Genomic DNA, 21,512 nt, shown 5'->3' with positions numbered 1-21,512 from the left:
TTAAAACCAACTTTTTTTGTGATACTGCACCAAATAACTAATTTAATTTATAAGAGCCATCCTAATGTATTGTTAAGCGCATAGTTTCATAAGAAGATTTACAAACAACATATTATATGATTTGCCACAAAAGAAATGAACAGAAGTAGCAAATTATTAAAAATATTGACTAAGTTGTAAAAAAGGAGTAAAAAACAGGAATGCAAACAAAAGGCAGTAATAAAGTGCAGAACTGTGAAATAATTGAGAAAACAAACAATTGTGAACAAGAAAACGACTTTTGTGGCAACATGTAAGGGTGACCAAGAGACTGTTGCACTCTACCAAAGCAATAAACAAAAAAGTTTTCTTTGTGCAAGAAGTATACAAGGGGTCCAAACTTGAAGAACAATAAATATGCAGATATAGTAAAACAAGTAAAAACATACCAAACTAAAATGCAGAATTCCAGTAAATATCTTTGAGAAGAAATAAGAATAAAGAAAGATTACATTGAGAAAATATCTGGTTTTTAATTGAATAGAAACCGGTAAACTAAAACTCATATGTGAAAGAAATCATACGCACGCATTCAAACTAACCTTGAACTGTAATGATCAGCCACATTTACTTCGTGATAACCATCTTCGTACTGTTCTGTAAGTAACTTTCTTGTAAGCGATATTAGGTCTACATATTCTTCGAATTTTCCAGATTTGAATCTATGTACGTGTTATGTGATTGGAAGTTTTCGATTTCATGTTAGCTAACAAAGCTACAAATCTCCCGCTAAGTAGGCACATCAGCAACAACCAATAAGCGATGGTGTGCCTGTGAAACCAAACTGAGTCTATTTATGTAAATAAATCTGACGAACACTATCCAAACTATTCGTGCTTTCTTTTAAACTTAACAAGATAGGAACAACAGTCAAAAATAGAATAGGCCAACACCCCTAGGAACAACGGTAGATGTCCCAAACTGTTTCAATCAAAAGGAGACAGCAGTGTTACATGATCCAACAAAGTGGAAAAGCCTGGACAGAAGCACGCTATTAAGCTAGGTCCTAGAAAACTTCAAGTATTTTCCAAGGGGACATGGTTATTCTATAACATAAGTCCTAGTAACTCATTTGGGATTTTCCTTTGGTCGGGAAACAAATGCTGGTAAAACTATGGACACATTGCCTTTACTGACCGGTTCAATCGTACCTCACATAACCTCTATTAATTGAAAGAAACGCAAAAAAAACTTAACTGTTTTGAATGTTAAAAAACGAATTTTCTTGAGGTCAGTGACTCCTGCAAGACAATCAAATATCATTTCCTGTATAACTTTGTTTGTTTGACTAAACCAATTCTGCGGTCATATATTGGCAAAAAATTGTGTATGTATAAGCTCAAGATCAAAGCAATAAAATCTTCCTGTTTTATGTCTGTATTTTTTTTTTTTTTTTAACATTTCCCCGTTATTTGTACACACCCCTGCAATGTACATCGAATTCCCATTGCACTTTTGTATGCAGACTATTTCAGATTTTATTTTTATTATTCTTTCAAAACAACCCCTTGTCTGTTTTGTTTGCATGGTAGATCTTGTCAGATCAGTTTCAGTAGCAGCTAGATGGCACTTGTTCTTCGTGCAGTTATCTATACACTTTTGAAGTAATTTCTTTTTAGTTCCAAATATCTCAGTCTATCTTTAACTAGCTAATTTGCAGTCCTTCGGAAATACGCAGAGGCTCATGTCTAAAGCTTTTGATATAAATAATTCAAAGAAGATTTAACATTATAACTAAGGTATGAAAGTTTATGTCAAGTATTTGCTTTATATCCGTACAGCCGCCCATATGGCCCAGTTTAACCAATGCGGTTGATTCATTTCTAACAAGTTGTGTTTTATTATGTGGAAACATCCTAAAAACTGGTTTTAATCTATGTTTTTTTTATTTTTGTGGTACGGTTTGTTAAGCCTCGGTGCTACACTCTGTAGCAACGACCCTCTCCGAGTATTGAACTCCCTTCTTCTCTTAATGCGCTACACACTTAAAGCCTAACCTCCCACCTTCTTTACGTTTCACGAGGAAAATATTCCTTGCATATCTGCTGACCATGTCCCATCTGTCACTTCCGCAGGTCATCTTATGGATGACACTGCCCGGGATTAGGTGGCCTAGTGTTCCTGTCCATTCCCTTGCCCATTCTGAGGAGATATTCTCGGAAGTAGCCGTGGCTACTTAAAAACTGTTTCAGGTAGAAGTCGACCGCTCCACTGAGGAATCCACTCTAACCGAGGAATCAATTCCCTGGCCGACTTGCCTGCAGCACTGCAGCCCCATTGCAGTTGTCGGCGTCGGATAAATTGTTTCCGCGCCTGCATGTCAGCAAATTTCTCCGTACGTCTCCTCGGATGTGATAAATTGACTTCATCTACTCAGCGAGAAGATATATTGGTGTGGTTCCCGCAATAGCAAGAACTGCGCTTGCAGATACCGTGCGGTAAGCAGAGGCAATTCGTAGCTAATAGCTTCACGGCACTTTCGTAATTTCATTGTATTCGTCCAAATTTCTGCAAAGTACAAAAGTATACAATCCAGCAATTTCTTATACATGGCCTGAGATCACCTATGTTCGCCATTAATCGACTTAGGTACACTATGGTTTGGACAGTTCTCTGGCAGGCTCCTCGAAAGTATTCCGAGAAGGTTAGCTTGCTATCTAGCCTCAACCCAAGATATTTCGTGGACCTGCGTTTTTACACTTGCTGTTCCCCAACCATCATATTGATTGTGGTGGGAATTCGTCTCTTCTTTTAATCTATGTTACTTCCATTAACTCTTTCGGAACTAATTTATTTTAGCTCTTTTTTTCAAAATAGTTCCGAACATATTAAGATATTAGATTTATTTTCCACCAAGAATTGTAGTAAAAATTCATACTGCAGAATAACTTCTCCGTTTTAAGCTGAGTATAAGAAAAGCGAGTAGGTCATACAGAACCCTTCAAGAAATGCTGAAGGAGAATTTCGTCAGTGAAGTAGTATCCATTTCTCAATAAAACTCAGAACTTTCTGATATCTTTTTCCTTTTTTTTGAAATAGTGCACAAAGGAGCCCTGGTTGCGCAAAGAAATGTATGTGCGTTTGTTTTTCCCTGCAGTAACTACCTTGTAAGAACACAGTCGGTTAAATACCAGATATAGCATTTATACGTTTTTTCAATGAAATTTGCAACTCTATTTGAGCACAAGAGCTTATTTTCTCTTGTTGAATGTATTCCCTTTTACCTAAACGATATATCAATTGGTATATCTACATTTTGTCAAATTTCTTTCTGATGCTTAGAAACGCATCTGCTTTTTGTGTCTTGCAGGGTAGGAACCCCGATTCGTAGAGAATAGAGAGATAAAGGAAATGCCAAGTTTCTCGGCAACTACTACTTCACGAAAAAGAAAGAACATTCAGTTCATATGCCGAGCTTATGCGTCAAAGTTGGTGACTGGGTCAAAGAATTCATGGCAAATAGGCGATTACGCTTATTTTTCAAGCTTCTCTTCTTTCATCTTATTTAAGTTTGTTTTTTGATTGAAGTACTAAAGGTAGCACACATAGGATCAGAGTTGATTCTTGGGTTAGAGTTTGACGATATGTATTTGGATTTCTAAACTCTCAAAAGCTTTCTGAGTCACTGTATGTTTATCACCCATTGCAGCAGGCCATTCGCCTCATTCTCTATAGACACCGCTCCTCACTATGCCATGACGTTGCAAAAAGTGCTACCATTATTTTCTCGCCCTACACTTTAGCCCAATGCAAAGTCAGAACTTAAGCCAAAAAGCCTAAGCCAAAGTATACAGTGGCGTTATTGCATGACGTTTGTATAGTCAGCGTCCGACCGATTGAGCGTCATCATTTGCCCTTCTCTCCTTTATCACTTGCCCTATGTTTCTGTTCACGATAGTCTGGTTTTATTGTTAGCGCAAATGGACGTTTGGTTGTCCAGTCAGTCGGCGATCGGCTCCTTAGTCAGCAATTCATAGTTGTGTTGCCTTGTCTGGTATGTCGGCCTTTGCGTCATATAACCAAATGCGGCATGCATAAGAAACGCGAATATTTTGCAATTTTATTTATTGTATTGAAATACTCGTGTATATAGGTAGGTATGTTGAGACGTGTGACGCATTGTATTAACCCAATAAATATTTTTGTCAATTCTCAGTTTCAGATACATTTTAGAATCAAGTCCATTTCTCACATTTCAAACATTAGTTTTCAAATGCATTTCAAATAACCGTTGATAGCATTCTCAAGCTAAAAGGCACATTTTTAATATGGAATTTTTCTTTATTTTCAAATGGAGAATTTTTGGATTCTCAACTTTTTCTCAAAGGAGAATAAAGCGGAACGAAATGGAATCCACTGTTGTGCCACTTTCGGTAAGCAAATTTATTATTTGCCTCACTTCATTTTTACTCGTTTAGATTTATGCATAATGTAAAAGAATATCACTTAATATTATTGAAATGTATAAATACTTCCTTATTTTTTCACTTTATGTCCAACTTCACTCAATAAAACCGCTTGTTTACATTTCCAGCTAAAGTATGCAAATTAGAGATCGACGAATTATCAACGCTGCTATCGACGACACTATCGATAGCATTGATGTAAAATAAGCATGTTGTACTATGTTTTATTTTATTTTTGGCTTTCATGAATACTTATTATGTACTTTAAAATTTAGATATATTGGCGCAAAAAGTATTCACATTATTATTAACGAAAATATTCCATGATATCGATGGTTTTCAACCAAAGTGGAACGAAATGCAAGTATATCTCAAACCATTCTAAAGTTGAAGAACAACGTTTGAGAAAAAGTTGAGAGAATAGTTAGCTTCAAATGATTAATAATGCTGAATATCAAACTGAGAATTAATGTTTTCTCAAACATTTGAGAGGGAAAAAATTTTCAAGTATTTCTCAAATTATTTTCAAATTGAAGATCGACGTTTGAGAAAAAGTCGAGAAAATATTTTGTTTCAAATGATAAATAATGTTGCATATCAAACTTAGAATCAATGTTTTTGTCAAACATTTGAGATTTTTGTTTTCAGTGTTTGTTGGGATGTATGTATGTATGCATATGTGTATGTGCAACAAGCATGCACAAAATACATAAACAAATCGGCGCACATGAATGTGGTTAGTATAGATTTTGTTTGTTTGTTTGCCTACTCTGGGGTTCGTCCACCCCGTTGTTGCTTTTTTTGCGATTTTATAGCTCAACAGACTCATTCGCTTAGGCTTTTGAACTTTTCATCGCTGCTATTGTCGATTCACATGCCTACTAACATACTCTGTGCATATGTGCATACATGCATAACTTAACATATATACATACACAAATATATACTGCACATACATATAATGTAGATAAAAGCATTTGTGCCTTTGTGTCTATTCGTCTGCCTGTTTGTCGTGTTGTGCATTGTTTGGGTGCCAGCTCAACCGACCATAACCTAACACAACTTTACAACTTCAATACTTTTAGTATTTTGCGATTTTAGCTTTTGTGTTGCATTTGTACCAGCAAAATTAACACAAAATGCTAAAAATATCTAAAAATGATGCCAAACGATAAAAAAATGAGTTGCAGTGGTTTTTTGCTTTTTGTTGTTGTTTACCTTTACTTAATATGTGTGCTTAGCGATTTTTTCCACATTTATTGTGCTTATTATTTGCTTTAATTTTTCTGTTTATAATTTCCATTCGGTTCTTTGCCAGATATACGGTTGCGCACACCAATACACCCACAAATACTTTTATAGCTTTGCTTAAGCTTATACTTATGTACATACATACACTCATTTGATATTGTTTAAGGCGATTAAGCAGGTGTCTTCGTTCCATGCTTTTGTGCTTATTAAATTATAAATAATGTCTCATTAAATAAATTAATATGAATGCAAATATTTTTGCATGTGTGAACTCCGTATAGAGAAATGAACTGGTTTTAGTAAAACCGCATTGTTGTAAATTAATTTCAATTTGTATAGCCAGTTTAAACAAGCAAGATATTATCTTCGGTAGGCGTGTCGTTACATCAGCATCAAAGTCATATAAATTTATTTAAATCATAAGAGTGTAAGGCCATTTACTTCTTCTGTCTGATTCGTTGAAGATCCTACGTAATGATATTGGGACCCTGAGGGGATTAGTTGAGGATTTTTTCGAAATAATTTGCACTGTTTTGTTATTAGTTTGAGATTATTTAAAAATGGTTTGGCAACCCTATATTGAACTTTATTCTGTCCATACTAAAAATAAAAAAAAGGGATAAAGGATAAATTTCGATATCTCCAGGATAATCTCAGGTCTACTTCGAAACATTTTCGGTTATGCTCTCGTGATAACTTTGCCTATTGTAGTTTGCTCATTAATTTTATGAATATCATGAACTGAGTCCTTACGGTCCGAAGTGTAATATCGACTGAGTCTTAAAGTAATCTCTGCGTATTTTCGAAGTACTACCGAGATTGTTTTTATACCCAGCTGAGCAGAGCTCACAGAGTATATTAACTTTGTTCGCATAACGGTAATCCGTAACGGCATAAACTAATCGAAATAGATATAGACTTCTATATATCAAAATGATCTGGGCGGAGAAAGAAATTTATTTAGCCATGTCCGTCCGTCTGTCCGTCCGTCTCCCCGTTAACACGATAACTTGAGTAAATTTTGAGGTATCTCGATGAAATTTGATATGTAGGTTCCTGGGCACTCATCTCAGGTCACTATATAAAATGAACGAAATCGGACTAAAACCACGCCTACTTTTTCGATATCGAAAATTTCGAAAAACCGAAAAAGTGCGATAATTCATTACCAAAGACTGATAAGCGATGAAACTTGGTAGGTGGTTTGACCTTATGACGTAGAATAGAAAATTAGTAAAATTTTTGACAATGGGCGCCCACAATTGACAGAAGGTAATTTGAAAGTTTTGCAAGCCGTAATTTGGCAGTCGTTGAAGATATCATGATGAAATTAAGCAACAGCGTTACTCCTATTCCTATATCTGTGCTAAATAAAAATTAGCAAAATCGGATGACGAACACGCCCACTTTAAAAAAAAAAAATTTTTTTTTAAGTCAAATTATAACAAGAAATTAAATATCTTTACAGTATATAAGTAAATTATGTCAACATTCAACTCCAGTAATGATATGGTGCAACAAAATACAAAAATAAAATTCCAAAATGGACGTGGCTCCGCCGCTTTTCATTTAATTCGTCTAGAACACTTTTAATGCCATAAGCCGAACAAAAACCAATCTTTGTGAAATTCGGTAGGGGCATAGATTCTATGACGATAACTGGTTTCTGTGAAAATGGGCGAAATCGGTTGAAGCCACGCCCAGTTTTTATACACAGTCAACCGTCTGTCTTTCCGCTCGGCCCTTAACACGATAACTTGAGCAAAAATCGATATATCTTTACTGAACATAGCTCACGTACTTATCTGAGCTCGATATCGAAAATTACGAAAATTTAAAAAAAATGCATAATTCTATACCAAATACGAAAAAAGGGATGAAACATGGTAATTGGATTGGTTTATTGACGCAAAATATAACTTTAGAAAAAACTTTATAAAATGGGTGTGACACCTACCATATTAAGTAGAAGAAAATGAAAAAGTTCCGCAGGGCGAAATCAAAAGCCTTTGGAATCTTGGCAGGAATACTCTTCGTTGTATTACATATATAAGTAAATTAGCGGTACCCAACGGATGATGTTCTGGGTCACCCTGGTCCACCTTTATGGCGATATCCCGAAATGGCGTCCACCTATAGAACAATGGCCCACTCCCTTTTAACATACTCTTTAATACCTTCCATATGATACCCATGTCCCAACAACATGAAATAAACAGCTGCGAAACGATCCCTAAATAATCCAAAAATCAATTACGAAATGGTTCCAAACTACACTCAAGATTATCGTGAAGATATCCCAACAATTCCCAAATCACAGCGGAGATCATTGCAATATAATAGAATTATACCGTTTTCATTTTACAAAGATCTCATGCTAATTCCAAAATTGTATCCAACTCACCAGAGAAAACTTGGACTAGGTGTAAGCTGGGAGGGTGATCCTGCGGGAAAATCTTTGTACAGAATATCTGGAATCATTCTGGTCAGTAAGTTGTCTTGGAAGCTCAGCATGAAGAAGAGAATGCTGGTTTATCGACATCTCTCTTTGTCATTGGGTATTTACAGCAATTTTAATGCCCAATTTATAATAAAGGAATTCTTGTTTGGTGGACAGTCACACAGAAAAAGCCTACCTCAAAAAATTAGAGAATGAATGCAAAATATCAGTGTTTATGATGGACACCATGGCTGAACACTATCATCTGGTATCGGTATAGAAGTGACACAGTTATCGGATATCTTAGGTCTTAGGAAGTTTCTATTATTTGCCAAGAGGGCGTAATTGTTTTACACGAAGGGCCACAGTTTTTTAAAGAGGCTTCCAGTTTGGTTGCTCAGCAAACTTTTAGGATTACTATGGACTCTTTCAGTATATGTGAGGTCAAACCGGCCAGTGCTATCTAACCTACCTTCTAAAAAGACCGATTCCAAATCGGTTTTTTATTAAGTCTGGAGAGTTCAGCAAGCTGTGCCTGCAGTTTCTAGTAATAGAACGATCCTATTAATGATTGAAATTGGGAGCCAAAAAGATCTAGATGTGGTAAATTACTTCCAATATCCATCTTTGTTGCCAAAAGTTTTAGTATCGTTCAGCTCGAATTCAATTGACAAAATCCTGATATATAAAATAAAAGCACGGCCAAAGTGCGACTAAATCTAAACTCTAAACGCAACCAGACGCAAATCCCGACTTTTTCTTTCGAATTATTTCCTTTTTTGTACACCCTGGTCCCCCTCGGCGTATGTTCTAATGTTACTGAGAAATTTGGGAATCGTTCCTTATCGACATTATGAGTAGTCGGAATTAAGGCTGATCTGGTTTGACTTGGTCACCTGCATAATGACTTTTCGCAATACTTTAGGTCTGTTTTTTCCTGTCTGAATAAAGTCTATATAACGAGATGTACTCAGATATTGATATGAATTATATAAAGCGTGGTTGTTACACTTAGCCTTATGTTAGATGTGTTGAAAATCAGACTATCCAAATTATTTAAGCCATAAATAGTTATGTTATTGACTAACACGCATCATTTCTATTTACAGGACAAGAAGAGCAGGAGCAAATACCAAAGATATTAAGTTGTGGTATGTATTAACACAATATATTTAATAGCTATATAGAAATCAAATTAGTTGTCCCATTGGCATCTGAAGATTCATAAAATTTTATGGGTCTCTCATAGTCACTTCATTTATTTATACGAAGTACTCCTTAAGTTCCATAACTTCATTCCAGGGCTCATACTTTGTATAGCAATGCGAACGGAAATGCGTAAGTGTGAGAGTCCAACCCTATTTATAAAAATTTAAGTATTTTTTATGGTCTGCTTTTGAACCTACATAAACATCCCTTCATAGATATGCAATGCATACACAAGTATTTGCCATCTACAATGTTCATAAAAAATTTCATCGAAGACCCCAATATACCACAGGTGGTACCAAAAACGACTGAGTCTAGTAAAATTGAATTATTATTGGAGTACCATAGGTAACAGAAAGATTCTCAGAGGCATAACAGATTTCTTTCGATTTTTAACCCTTCCAATAAGAATTTTTATTAAATTTTCGTTCCAAATATTTAATTAGGGTTCGTTTCAGGGACACCTAAAAAGTCTTGATATTATTTTTATTGATGTTTAATAAATATATTTCAATATGATGCCGGAATATGTTACCATAAGTCTGAAGAAGCAATTCATATAATAAACAAAACAGACAGAGAAGCAAATTGATAATTCAAGTTTTACTCATGATTCAACTATTAGAGGTTTGTTCTCCAATGATGACAGACCTTTGACACTCACAAATTTAATTCAACCCCCTTCAGCGAAAATTGTAGTAGTAAATTACATTTAGTAGTATATTAGTAGTAATAATAAATTTGTAAATTCCAACAGGTTTTGGGGAAATAATTAATTTTCTACTAAATATTTCGTGAATTGATAAAAACACACTATCTCAAAATTTGTTTCAAAAACTCTTGGCATAATTTAAATATAATATTTCAATACATTTTTGTGACATATCCTGAAATGGGAAAGTTTTCGAAAATACATATTTTGAAAAAAATTGCTGCAATTCTCAAAAAACTTGTCAGACAAGCAAACCTCTTTTGAGTGAATCATGGTTTTACTGAAGTTTTCGGAATATTTTTCTAGAGTTTATGAGGTCTGGTTAATATCCGTTCAGTGGAGAAGCAAAAATACGTTCGCTAAGTAGCGAACTTTTGTATATTTAATTTGTATAATGAAGATGCCAAACAATGCAGCATTGCAAAATAAATTATTGAACAATGCAGTGTCAGACATCTTGAAATGAAGAAGAATACGTAGCAAATACCCATCTTATAAGAGAAAATATAAGCGAAAGCAAAACAAGAAACGGAAGATAACTGTAATTGCAAACATGAATGCAAATATAAACAAGTAAGGACGGGACTGTCTTCGGCTGTGCCAATGACTTCTTAACTTTCATGAATGGGGCTGAACAATAATCTTATCCCGTTCGTAATCTCCAAATAATCGGATGTATAAGATATGAGAAATATATAGTGAAGAGATGTACTTACCTAAACGATTTTTAAGATAAATATAAAATAAAAAATGGCAAAAACCCCTTATCTGAACGATCGGTTGTAAGGGATATATACTATATATAGCTCCGATAAAAGAGATTTTTTCAGAAAATCTTCTATGATATATTAAAATATATATCACCAAGTTTCACGATTTTATATTGGAAATTAAGAGAGAAATGGCTAAAAATCTTTCTATCTGAACGATCGGTTTTATGGGATATATATGTAATAGTGGTCCGATCCTACCGGATCCGACAAATGTCTAATATAATACAAAAATACATCCTTGTGCCATTGCTTCATTGAGATATCTCAAAATTTGAGGGACTAGTTTGCGTTCAAACATACAGACGGACGGACGGACATGGCTATATCAACTCAGATCATCGCCCTGATCAATTCGGTATACTTAATGGTGAGTATATCTTCTATATATATTTCTCAACGTTACAAACATCGGACCAAAGTTAATACACCATTTCATGTTCATGAAAGGTATAATGAGAACAGCATTTCGGAGGGCAGACGAAGACGTACGAGTATGTATATGTGTAGTTGCACAAAAAAAATTGCGAAAACGTCAAATGTAAAGTAATGATAAAATTTGTAAGAAGTAATGAATAAATCATGCAAAGCTTTCGCGATATATGTGCATATGCATTTATTTATATGTCTCTCCAGCTCATAAAAAAAAAAAAAGTTAATAACATATTACGCAAAACGAAAGTGTATATGTAACGTATACTTTTTGTGCATTCCACTATGCCACTCACTTGCGCTACATTGCATTTCCGTAAATCATTTCCAGAAAATGCTGCCACTATTACTTGAACTAGCCAATTATCTCTAAATAAGAAATCAAAAGCAGGACGGAAACAAGCAGCTAACAAAAAAATATCAATTACAAACATACTTACAACAACAAGTTACTATAATACAAATGCAAGAGAAGCGATTAAAAAATACAATAGCGGGCGGAGCAGCAGCCAATTGTAAAATGAACAAGTAAGGAAGGCTAAGTTCGGGTGTAACCGAACATTACATACTCAGCTGAGAACTTTGGAGACAAAATAGGGGAAATCACCATGTAGGAAAATGAACCTATGGTAACCCTGGAATGTGTTTGTATGACATGGGTATCAAATGAAAGGTGTTTATTAGTATTTTAAAAAGGAGTGGGCTTTAGTTCTATAGGTGGACGCCTTTTCGAGATATCGATCAAAATGTGGACCAGGGTGACCCAGAACATCATCTGTCGGGTACCGCTAATTTATTTATGTATGTAATAAAACGAACAGTACTCCCGCCAAAATTCCAAGGGCTTTTGATTTCGCCATGCCGAGCTTTTTCATTTTCTTCTACTTGGTGGATGTGGTGGATGCCACACCCATTTTACAAAGTTTTTTCTAAAGTTATATTTTGCGTCAATAAACCAATGCAATTACCATGTCTCTTTTTTCATATTTGGTACAGAATTATGGCATTTTTTTAAATTTTCGTAATTTTCGATATCGAAAAAGTGGGCGTGATCATAGTCGGATTTCGGCCATTTTTTATACGAAGATAAAGTGAGTTCAGATAAATACGTGGACTAAGTTTAGTAAAGATATATCGAGTTTTGCTCAAGTTATCGTGTCAACGGCCGAGCGGAAGGACAGGCGGCCGACTGTGTATAAAACCTGGGCGTGGTTTCAAACGATTTCGCCCATTTTCACAGGTAACAGTTATCATCATAGAATATATGCTCCTATCAAATTTCACGAGGAGCGGTAAATTTTTGTTCGACTTATGGCATTAAAATTATTCTAGACAAATTAAATGAAAAAGGGCGAAGCCACACCCATTTTACAATTTTTTTTTTTTGTTGCACCATATCATTACTGGAGTTGAATGTTGACATAATTTACTTATATACTGTAAAGATATTAAATTTTTTGTTAAAATTTGACTTTAAAAAAAGTTTTTTTATTAAAGTGGGCGTGTTCTTCATCCGATTTTATTAATTTTTGTTTAGCACATATATAATAATAGTAGTAACGCCTCTGCCAAATTTCATCATGATATCTTCAACGACTGCAAAATTACATCTTGCCAAACTTTTAAAAATCCTTCTTCTAAAAGTGGGCGGTGCCACGTGATTGTCCAAAATTTTACTAATTTTCAATATCGATTTTCAATTTTCGATATCGAAAAAAGGGGCGTGGTTATAGTCCGATATCGTTCATTTTAAATAGCGATCTGAGGACGGACGGACGGACATGGCTCAATAAAATTTTTTTTCGATACTGATGATTTTGATATATGGGAGTCTATATCTATCTCGATTCCTTTATACCTGCACAACCAACCGTTATCCGCTCAAAATTAATATACTCTGTGAGCTCTGCTCAACTGAGCATAAAAATGCAAAAATGTGTAGCGATAACAATGCCGCTAGGAGAATAATATTCTTACTTACATACATACATTAGGGCATACCACGAGACATGCAGAAAAAAAGGATGTAAAGCTTAGTACATAAAAAACGCGAACGTCCATATAAAAAACTCTCAAGAAATATTTCGTTTGTCAAGTAGTATCTATCTCTCAAGAAAACTAATATGCTTTCTTTAACCCCTTGTTGTCTGACGGTACTCTCCAGTACCACATCTGATTTTGCTACTTTAAAAGCAATCAGTAAGTTTTTTACATTATGCAGACCAACGGTACTGTAAAGTAAAAAACGTAGAACATATATAACAGGATTTTTAATAAAATTCGTGGATTCTTTGCTTTTTATGCTCATTGCAAGCAAGTGTTTTCCATAGTGCGGTCACAAATTAGAAGTGGTGTATTATTTTAATTATAACTTGCTAAATTCTTAAAATATCTCTATTATATAAAAAGAAAGTATAAGTTTTGTGAATTTAGTATTTAGTTTTGAAGATACAAATAACTTTACTTTTTTTGTTTACCAGTGATCTTTGATTTTCCGAAGGAGACTTGTAAGTACCGTCGGGCTCTGTTGTCCTTGCATTTTCTGATTTTTATACACAGCTTTTTACAAATACTAGTGGATAATGGCTGGAGTCCGCGGAAGATTTTTGTCAGAAAATGAAATTGCTTCCATTTTGGAAGAAATTCCAATCGATAATGAGCAAGATACGGATATCGAGAGTGATGATGAAGACGAAGAGATGACTTTACCGAACGAGGAAGATCAGTTTTTGATTGAAGTCCTAAATCAAATTCAGGAAGAAGAAAATGAAGAGACAAATATATTGCCAGAAAACGAAAGAAGCACAGTTTTCGAAGAACCATTGCGAAAATGGAAAAAAATTGATAAAATCACCGTGGTTTCATAATTTGATTCTGCAGAGGGACCAGTAACTGGATTTTTTGACGATATGGAAACACTAACATAATTTTTCCTATCTTATATGGAGCCTATTGTGGAAGGAATCATATTTCATTCGAATTTATATGCGGTACAAAAAAACAAAACCTTGAATTTACAAAAAAGTGAATTTTGGGCATTTATAGGCATAAACAAGTTATCGTCATTATTGGAGTACTAGCAAAGATTTGGCTGTGCCCATAGTATCAAAAACCATGTCCCGAAACAGATTCGATTCAATCTTACGTTTTTTGCACGTAAATGATAATTCTAAAATTCCAGAAAACAACAAGGATCGACTGTTCAAAATTCGCCCTATGATTGAAGGTCTGAATCAACGTTTTCCTCAGGTATACCATGGAACGAAGGAGCTATCAGTTGACGAATCTATAATTCTTTTTAAAGGTAGAAGTGCTATAAAACAATATTGCCCTATGAAACCAATTAAGCGTGGTTACAAATTATGGTGCTTGGCGGATCAACGCGGATATATCAAAAAATTCTCGATATACCAAGGAAAGGACGAAGCTGTCGAAGAAAAGTACGAAGGATATGGCCTGGGAGAGAGAGTAGTTTTATCTCTCACAGAAGAGGAGTGGGGAAAAAATATGTACGTGTACTTTGATAATTATTTTACAACCGTCAGGCTGCTAGAATTTCTACAAACGCAGAAAGTGTTTGCTTGCGGTACAGTACGAGGAAATTTAAAAGGACTTCCTTCAAACATGAAAGCGGACAAGAAAATGAAAAGAGGCGAGTTCGATTCACGAACAACTATGAACGGTGTAACTTTTTTTAAACGGATTGATAACAAGCCCATACTGTTGGCATCCAACTTCCATGGCACTGAGAAAAGTAATGTCCAGAGGAGAGATCGTAAAGGTCAGGCAATGCAAGTTCAATTTCCAACTGCAATTAAAGATTTAATTCATTCATGGGTGGCGTAGATCATGCAGATCAGTTGCGTTGTGCATACGGTATAGGCAGGCGATCACAAAAATGGTGGCATAGATTGTTTTGGGGGCTCTTGGAAATAGCTTTCGTTAATTCCTACAATGTATATTGCCAAAGTCATGATAAAATGACTGTTCTAGAGTATAGACGATCCGTTGCACAAGGCTTAATGACGCAAAAAGATGTTGCCAACAAACGCAAGTTGAGTTTTACACCAACACCCTCAAGCAAAAAACGTCGTGGAAAAGGTGAGTCAGAACCAAAAGATGCCCGATTAGGTAATTTGGGAGTACATTGGCCAATATTTTTAGAAAGTCGAGGAAAATGTGAAATGTGCAGTATAAAAAAAATTCAGTCAAAGCCGCATTCGAAATGTCAACACTGCGGAATATTTTTGTGCTGCAATGACAAAAAAACCGTTTTTCCGAATACCATGGCATTAAAGCATAAAAATATGAGCTCTTCAAGCCCGACGGTACTTCTGAGTACCATATCCTTTTTTTATACTACAATGTCCTTGAAATATTTTGTTTATTTCTTTTGGTTAATATTACATGCCTTTGAATAAAAATATACTAAATGATATAACATAAAAGCCTTTTTTCTTGGTTTGGTCAACAAGGGGTTAAGCTTTTTCTAAAGATTTCTTAGAAACAGATCACAGGAGGTGGTCAAGTAATTGCATGCCGTTTAGGTTCAGTGGTAATTTTATTGATTTTTTATGCAATTCTTTTTCGATATCTAATTAATTGTTGCTTTGCTTTCACTGCAAAAACACTCACCGAAAGTACCTGCTGTCAGCGCACATGTTCCCTGGCAACCACCTACTGTTGGCAGCCATAATTCCGAAAAAGTAACCAGCATCAACACTAGCAACAACATCAGCTCTGAAATTCAGCGAAGAATTACTCTTACCAATAGATGCTACTTTGGACTAGGTAGCCAATTGAAAAGTAAAGTCCTCTCTCGACAAACGAAAATCATACTCTACAATTCACTTATCGTACCCGTCCTGCTATATGGTGCAGAAGCATGGACCATGGCAACATCAGATGCAGCGGCTCTGGGTGTGTTCTAGAGAAAAGTTATTCGAAAGATTTATGGACCTCTACGCATTGGTGATGGCGAGTACCGAAGAAGATTTAATGATGAGCTGTACGAGCTATACGCAGACATCAACATAGTCCAGCGAATTAAAATGCAGCGGCTGCGCTGGCTAGACCATGTTATGCGAATGAAAGATGATGCTCCGGCCAAGAAAGTGTTTCTATCGGAACCCGCATATGGAAGCAGAGGTGGAGGGCGGCCGCTACTCCGCTGGAAGGACCAGGTCTTAAGCGATTTAAACTCCCTTGGTGTGACCAATTGGCGCCGGTTGGCAGAGAGAAGGCGCGACTGGCGCACCTTGTTGAACGGCCATTGCCGTTTAAATGGATAAGCACCAATTAAGTATGTAAGTAAATTCCAGTACATTCACCATCTGGAACAGTCCCGACCGATATATTTTTACACCTCGGACCTTTGTTTCTGGATTTTAGACGCTACGCACTCAATACTGTTATTTTTGTTGTTTTTGTTGTTGTTGTAGCCATAAAGACACTCTCCGAAGGCCTTGGGGAGTGTTATCGATGTTAATGGTACTTTGTTGGATGCAGAAGTACTAATAAGGTACTAGCACGACCATTTCGGGCACGATTTGGTATGATCCCATGCAACCTTCTAGGCCATACCACCCTCCCACCCCGAAGATCCATGAGGAACTTGTGGTCGCCAAATCCCCGGCTGTTAAAGAAATAGGATTGGAGAAGATATATATTGCGTCCCTCTCAATAATACGATTGCTTCCATGAATTCGGTGAATAAAATATCTTGAAATTAAAGCGAAAATTAAAGAATGACGCTTATGTACACTGGCCCCTGAGGATATCGATTCCCGATGAAGATGTGCCATACGAAGAAGAGACCGAAGGCGCCAAATTATATTTATGAACCAAACGCCACGTATTTATTATTTGAAATTGGTACAATGCTTTGCGCATGTACAGAAGCTAGTTCAAATAACGCCCAGAGGATGCGGAAGAGTGTATTTAGTATTTAACAGATGTGGGACGTTGAGATGAAGCTGAACAATACTAAGCTTCGTTGTGGACAATGAAAATGTTTTGAACAAATTTTGTGATTTGAAGAATCCTGATTGTTGAATGTAGGGGGTTAGGCGCTACACTGACCAACTTGGCCATTTATGCAACTTTTTAGCCCATTATTATGTACGTTTTGGTTTATTTTCTCGTTTCCGTGGAATATACCTATGAAGAAGCCAAACAAACCGTGCTATAAACATGATTGGCATAAACGTGTAAAGTTATATGGAGACATGAGATTATCAATACCAGTGCAGTCTGTTGGGTGCTTTTGTACTGTACATTTAATATAAATAAATAAATTCAATCATTGTGTTAAAATACAAAACAATTGTACTTTTGAGTTATAAAAGGAGTTGACCAACGCAATTCAACACGTTGCGGTCGAGCAATTTCTTCGGCTTTATTATATTTTATTTATTTATTTATATCTTTATTAAGACAATGGCAAAATACCTTACTGACGAAGTTTACAATGTTATTAAACCAATTAGCAATGAGTTCAAGGAACCATTGTATTTGCTCGGTAGTAAGACTCAATCAGTAACTTAAACAAAGATCTTGATATCGTAAAGTCAAGATCCAGATTCTAGAGATCCGATTAAACTCTTCAAGTCCTCTGACGAGAGGTGCAAAATTAAGATAATTAGATCTCCGAGATTCAATGTAAAATATGTTATAAGAACGGAGTTCTATTGGAAACATTGAAACAAATTTGTCCAAGAAGAGCCAGAGATAATGTCGAAGACAAAAACATTAAATTTTGAACAGAACGTCGGGCTTCGGGCGGCAAAATATTTATAGGTAATTCAAAACTGGCCTCCGGGCTAGTTTTGCAAATAAGGTGTTTAGGCCAGGTTTTTCAGTGCTAGTTTAAACTCCAGTTAAAGTTGACTAGGATTTAACCTTGCCTTTTTGTTCAATAACATAAATATTTGCGGTTCATGCTTAAGCGGCTGAATTGGTAAGGTAAACTCTAGTCAACTTTAACTGAAGTTTAAACTCGAACTGAAAAACCGGTCATTAAATTTATAACCTTCGTCAGATATTATATGCTATTTTAAAACAATAGATATTAGTAGCTTCATATCATACCGTTTTGTAAAATTGTATTACTTTTTTGAAAACGGGATTAAATTCTTCCCCTTTTTCTCTCGTTCTTAAAAACAACCATGAGTGCGGAGTGTCACATTTTAAAGAAAGCTACATCCGGATCCTCTTGTAATTGAATCATGGAACGATTGTATAGAACAAATCGTCCATGCAACCGATAGATCAGAAAACTGATCTAGTCATTTCTCCCTAGAATACCTAACAGCCGAAAACTGCAGATGTGATGAAAATGGTTATGAAAAACTTTATATTTTGTGCAAAATATCGCTAATATCGATGCTCTATATAATGTATATGTCACACACCGCCTTGTTTTATGTTTAAGAATTAACGTCATAATACGCAGTGCGATGGTTACATAAGAGAAACTTTTTTGAAAGTCTTAAAAGATCACTCTAATTATTTCTATTGAAGATCGGAGGAAAATGTCGCCATTTTCATGCTACGCCCTAATGTTCACACCTAAAAAGATGCCAAAAAAAACGTTGAATATTAGCAAAGGCAATGACGGCAATCAAAGCCATATAAAACGCTACAAAACTGCAACAAAGTGGAAGTACGCTAATGATATAAAAATATTAGAAATTTTATTTAACCAAGCAACAACAAAAATCAGCGCGGTCACACTCTTTGCAAATCTTAATATCCAGATTTTTATTTTTATTACCAATGTACATATCTTAATGGATATCATATTTAAATACGCCAAACTGCAATATAAATATAGAAAATGTAATAAATGTTATTTCGTGGTTTGTGTAAATGTCTATATGTTTATGTATGTATATTTTAATGCTGTGCGATCGTTAATATTTAAAAGTCATAATATTTTATCGCAGCGCAAAACAAATACATAATTTGCTACGCAAATGATGAAGAATAAAACGCAAAAGAAATATACATACAGGGTGTTTGATCCAATATGGATTTTTGTGAAATTTCTTGGATGAAATATTCGTAAAAATTCTAAAAAAAAAGTCATGCTTTTAGCTGTTAAAAAGGTGGGAGGAGTGGCGGAAATCCCCATATATGAACGATCGGTTATAAAATGTTTTTTATTACCTTTATATTAAGTCCCTCTCATGTTTTTCACCGCATTTCCATTCGAATTTTTAACCCACGGAAGTCTTTTTCGGTAACTTCCCGTTGAGCTGGACACTTGATACTTAGAACATAGTTTTGAATTTGAATTCTTCAATGATTGTCGCTAGATGGGTCTCTTTGCGCGCCTAGCCTAGAGAGTTACAAACATACAACTGAAGCTAATATAAGCGTGTTAAAAGGGAATTAAAAAATTTCGGTATGGTTACTAGAACTTCAAACATCAAATCGTATGATGTGGATTCAAAGTGCTTATAACACCGCTACATAAAACGAAGTGGTCTGTACATTTGAAAACACCGATATCTGTTTGAAGGCGTCGATCCCAAATTTCTAGTTAGACTTACCAAAATACCCTCAAAAGATAAATTCAAAACTTGAAGCTATGAAAATGTTCGCATTAAATTAGTTATTTGTTTCATATATTTAGATGTTCTGAATAGAAATTCAAAGTCTATAGAAAATAAGAAATGGGAAGCGGCCTTGATTGATTTTACTATTAGCTTCGCCTCACATTGTTTCAATATTAAAATTTAGGGCTCATAATGCGGCCGCTGTAGTGTGATGGTAGTGTACTACGCCTGTCACACCGAAAAAAAGCAACATAAAAATCTTTAAGGGTACGTTTTTTTTTCTAAACACTCCTAGTGTACTTCTGCCATGAACAGCCCCTCAGCAAAAACTAGTTGCTTGCAAATGCCGTTCGGAGTAGGTAGAGAGGCTTGGCGTAAATTGGAAGAGAAGTTTGGTCCAAATCTAATAGGAAGTATATCGCACCTTGTATTTATTTATCTTTAATGCTATACATTTATCCCATTTGAATAATTTTTTTGAACAAAAGTCTTTGGGATTAAAAAGAGTATTGTTGAAATGGATTTTTGAAGTTTGATTTTTCAAATATTTTTTTAGCGAAAAAGGCACGAAAGTGGCAAGTTTGGAGGACAACTTCTTCCCATGCTTGCTTTAAATAATTTTGCAAACCTAAAATTAGTTCAAAATAATTGTAGCGCAAACCCAAAACAAAAGAAAGCCATTCAAAAAAATAAAAATTTTAAATGTAAAAAAAATGTGTTTGTATAATTTTTTTTTTTTTTGATATATAATGCAAATGGCTTTTTACTATTCAAATAAAACTGTGGCTTATCTATCCACCCTACACCCTGTATAAAAAAATTGTATTCTGTTGCTGTAAAATATAAAAGAGAGAAAAGTCGAAACAAATAGTACATATGTTGGTATAGAGACGCTTCCAATAAGAAAGATGAAGTAGAAGCTCACACTTTTAAAATAAAAGAATATGCACTTTCTGCATCGTGGTGATGCAATAACACCAAAAAGCAAAACAATTTCGGGCACAAAGGGGATAAGAGGGGAAAAATTCAACATATCGGCATCCAAGTGTGCCACTGTCATTATCCCAGCAGTCTCTACCCCAATGATGCTCCTAGCACTACTAACGATCCATTCAAGGTTGTATATACTACGTTTTCTTAAGAATAGCAAAGCGCATGCCGCTGCAATGCTGTGCGATGCGTTTTCGTGCAACACAAATCATAACCATGCACCTTAGATACGTGAGCATGGAGTTATGTACAATAAACTATAGCAAACTGAAACAGAAGGAAGAAATAAAAATGGGAACTTGCATATTTCTCTAATTTCATATTAACCCACGTACAAATGTATATACACGTATGTGTGTGTGTGTGTTGGAATCGCCAATTGTATTTGTATGAGTTATAGGTGCAAAAGCACTTCAGTTGCTGGTTGTGAAAAAAAATGACAAAATTGTATCACTCTTCCATGTATGCAAGGATGTGTGTGGGCTTATTTGTTGCAATTGTATGGCGGGGAAAAGACATTGTGGAGTTACTCTGGCATTCATCCATACGATAGATGTTTTACTGCAAAAGTATTTGTGTATTTTTTTCGCGGTCGAGTTTGTGTTGTTCATGTACACATTTGCAAGTTCCGCTCACTTAAAAGCTACCATGCTCATATGCGAGTGTGTGTTAACAAAGGGGAGGTGCAAATGTCGCTCTAAT

The 21,512-nt window shown here is 35.3% G+C and overlaps 1 protein-coding gene across 9 annotated transcripts in view; it reads left to right on the top strand.

Annotated features, from left to right (window-relative positions):
- LOC137241265 (uncharacterized) overlaps positions 1-21,512 on the top strand; it is a 124,836-nt gene that overhangs the window by 62,599 nt on the left and 40,725 nt on the right. For all 9 annotated transcript variants that reach the window (XR_010949952.1, XR_010949949.1, XR_010949950.1 and 6 more), the window contains one exon: positions 9,246-9,287. Coding sequence is in view for 2 of the 9 variants with exons in the window: in XM_067768697.1 (XP_067624798.1) it covers positions 9,246-9,287 (42 nt within the window). In the remaining 7 variants the exon portion in view is untranslated. The remainder of the gene's footprint in view (positions 1-9,245; positions 9,288-21,512) is intronic.

Source organism: Eurosta solidaginis, chromosome 2 (assembly GCF_040869045.1).
Source record: "Eurosta solidaginis isolate ZX-2024a chromosome 2, ASM4086904v1, whole genome shotgun sequence".
NCBI lineage: Eukaryota > Metazoa > Arthropoda > Insecta > Diptera > Tephritidae > Eurosta > Eurosta solidaginis.
Note: the sequence above shows the minus strand (reverse complement) of the source record. Positions and strands in the feature narration are given on the sequence as shown.